The following is a 1,940-nucleotide window of genomic DNA, read 5'->3' on the forward strand; positions in this document are numbered from 1 at the left end:
GGTGGGGGGCACGGGCCCCCCCAGATTTGTGCATCCACAACAGGCACAGGGCTGCAGTCTGATCAGAAGAGACCTTTGCATTAAAAATAAAATCAATTGAAACATGAAACATATTTCTTAACATTTAAACAATAAAATTTCATTCTGTAAATGAGTTTCCAGCCTGCTGTCATGTGAATATAATTTTTGTGCCTATTTGATACATGTAGAGCTACTTCATTTTTCTCCTGTCTTACACATGTACTAAATATTTGTCAAAGATGCAGGTGAAAAATTCCCTTGAAAAAACAAGTTCTCAATTTATTTTTATTTTGGGAATACTATGGGATTATATTATATAATATAATAATAGTCTGTTTGTAGATATCATTTTTCATATCTGATACATTTCTTTAAAAACAATTTTAAAGGGGAAACCAAGCTGAGGGCTTTTTGGCATTTCATTTGTACTATTTAGGTAATACTGAAGGGGACACTTTTCTACTGTAAGCTAACAAATACAATTCCCTCTCTTGCAGTGTTTCAGTATTTTAGTCTCGATCAATTTACCCTTAGTCATATCAGTAAATGTTCATAGTTCTAAAACCTGTGGTGATCTTAAACTTCCTGTTAATATTTGTAACCCATTACAACAAAATTGGTGCTGTTTTTCTCAGGAGTAATTTTACCTCTTCAGGTAAACAACTTGCCTTTAAGTTCAACTGTTAAGAGAGTGAAGGCTCTTAAAACAACTTTCATTGTCTATGGTTGGGATAGGCAACTTTTCCAGCTGCAGGCCAGGGTGACCTGGTCTGGGTCAGAGGTAGGCGACCACTAGGATCTGGCTGCAGCTGGTGTTTGTTCCCGCAGCAACACGGGGAGAGCACCTGAAGTCCCGCAACTGCAGGCTGGATCTAGTAGTTCTGTAGGTTGCCAGCCCTAGTCTATGATGACTTTGGAGTTCATACATTGACAGAGCAACACAAGGAGCCCTTCTAGAGACTGAATATTCTCTCTCCAGTCCAGGGAGTAGGGGTCAGATCCAAAAGTGGACATGGGTGGAAGTTAGGCATCCAAATCCAAAATTATGATCCACAAAACCCCTGCGCACCTGCCACCAAATCCTGAACTAAATACAGACATTGGATTTATGGCACATTATAACCTGCCTGCCACCTGAGAATCCCAGGTAACCTGTCTGTATTTTACCAGCTATGTTCTATCATCAGTTCAACATTCCCCTCTTCCTCCCCTCTCCACCTACCTGTCTCACACCTATGGTCTCCCATTCCCTCTGATCCTTACTGCCATGCATTTGCATTTTCACAGACCTGCACTTTGCAAACTTGCTTCTCTTCCACCAGGGAGAACACATCAGCAACAAATTCTCCCAATGCCTGAAGAAGGGTGTTTGTACCCAAAGCTTGCAAAAAACATTTTCCAACTATTTAGCTGGTCTAATAAAAGATATCACATTTACCCAGATACCACATTTACCCAAAAAACTTTGTCTTCCTATGTCCTTAAAGTAGACCAACATGGCTACAACCAACAACCCTAATCAAATCTGCCAGCACTTAGATAACAAGAAGATGGTATGTTCTGCCATTTTACCTTTTCAATCATATTTTCATGCTTGTCTTTGTTGCCTTTGAAGTCTTCATTAACATCTAGTGTTAGGATGGGTACTTCCTGCAAGTATTCAAAATCAATCCTATATAAAAACAGAGAGGTAGAGAGAAAAGGAAAGAGATTAAATAATTGCAGAGAAACGCCTTTAAATTATATTATAAAATAATAAGATATAATCAAGAATTTCTCATGAATTAATTCTTCTTTAATTTATAAATACACACAATTCAAACTTATAATATAAATTAGCTAATTATCAATCAAGAATGACTGATTTCAGGGAGTGTTTACATGCCACCACCCCACCCCGCGGCTCACCCTTCAGGGCC

General features: G+C 38.7%; 1 protein-coding gene across 1 annotated transcript in view; it reads right to left on the minus strand.

The window, feature by feature from the left end:
- DCK (deoxycytidine kinase) overlaps positions 1-1,940 on the minus strand; it is a 26,631-nt gene that overhangs the window by 3,752 nt on the left and 20,939 nt on the right. Inside the window, exon 6 of the mRNA XM_025198072.1 lies at positions 1,594-1,693. Within this exon, the coding sequence (XP_025053857.1) occupies positions 1,594-1,693 (100 nt within the window). The remainder of the gene's footprint in view (positions 1-1,593; positions 1,694-1,940) is intronic.

The sequence above is a fragment of the Alligator sinensis genome, unplaced genomic scaffold (assembly GCF_000455745.1).
Source record: "Alligator sinensis unplaced genomic scaffold, ASM45574v1 scaffold222_1, whole genome shotgun sequence".
In the NCBI taxonomy this organism is placed as follows: Eukaryota; Metazoa; Chordata; order Crocodylia; family Alligatoridae; genus Alligator; species Alligator sinensis.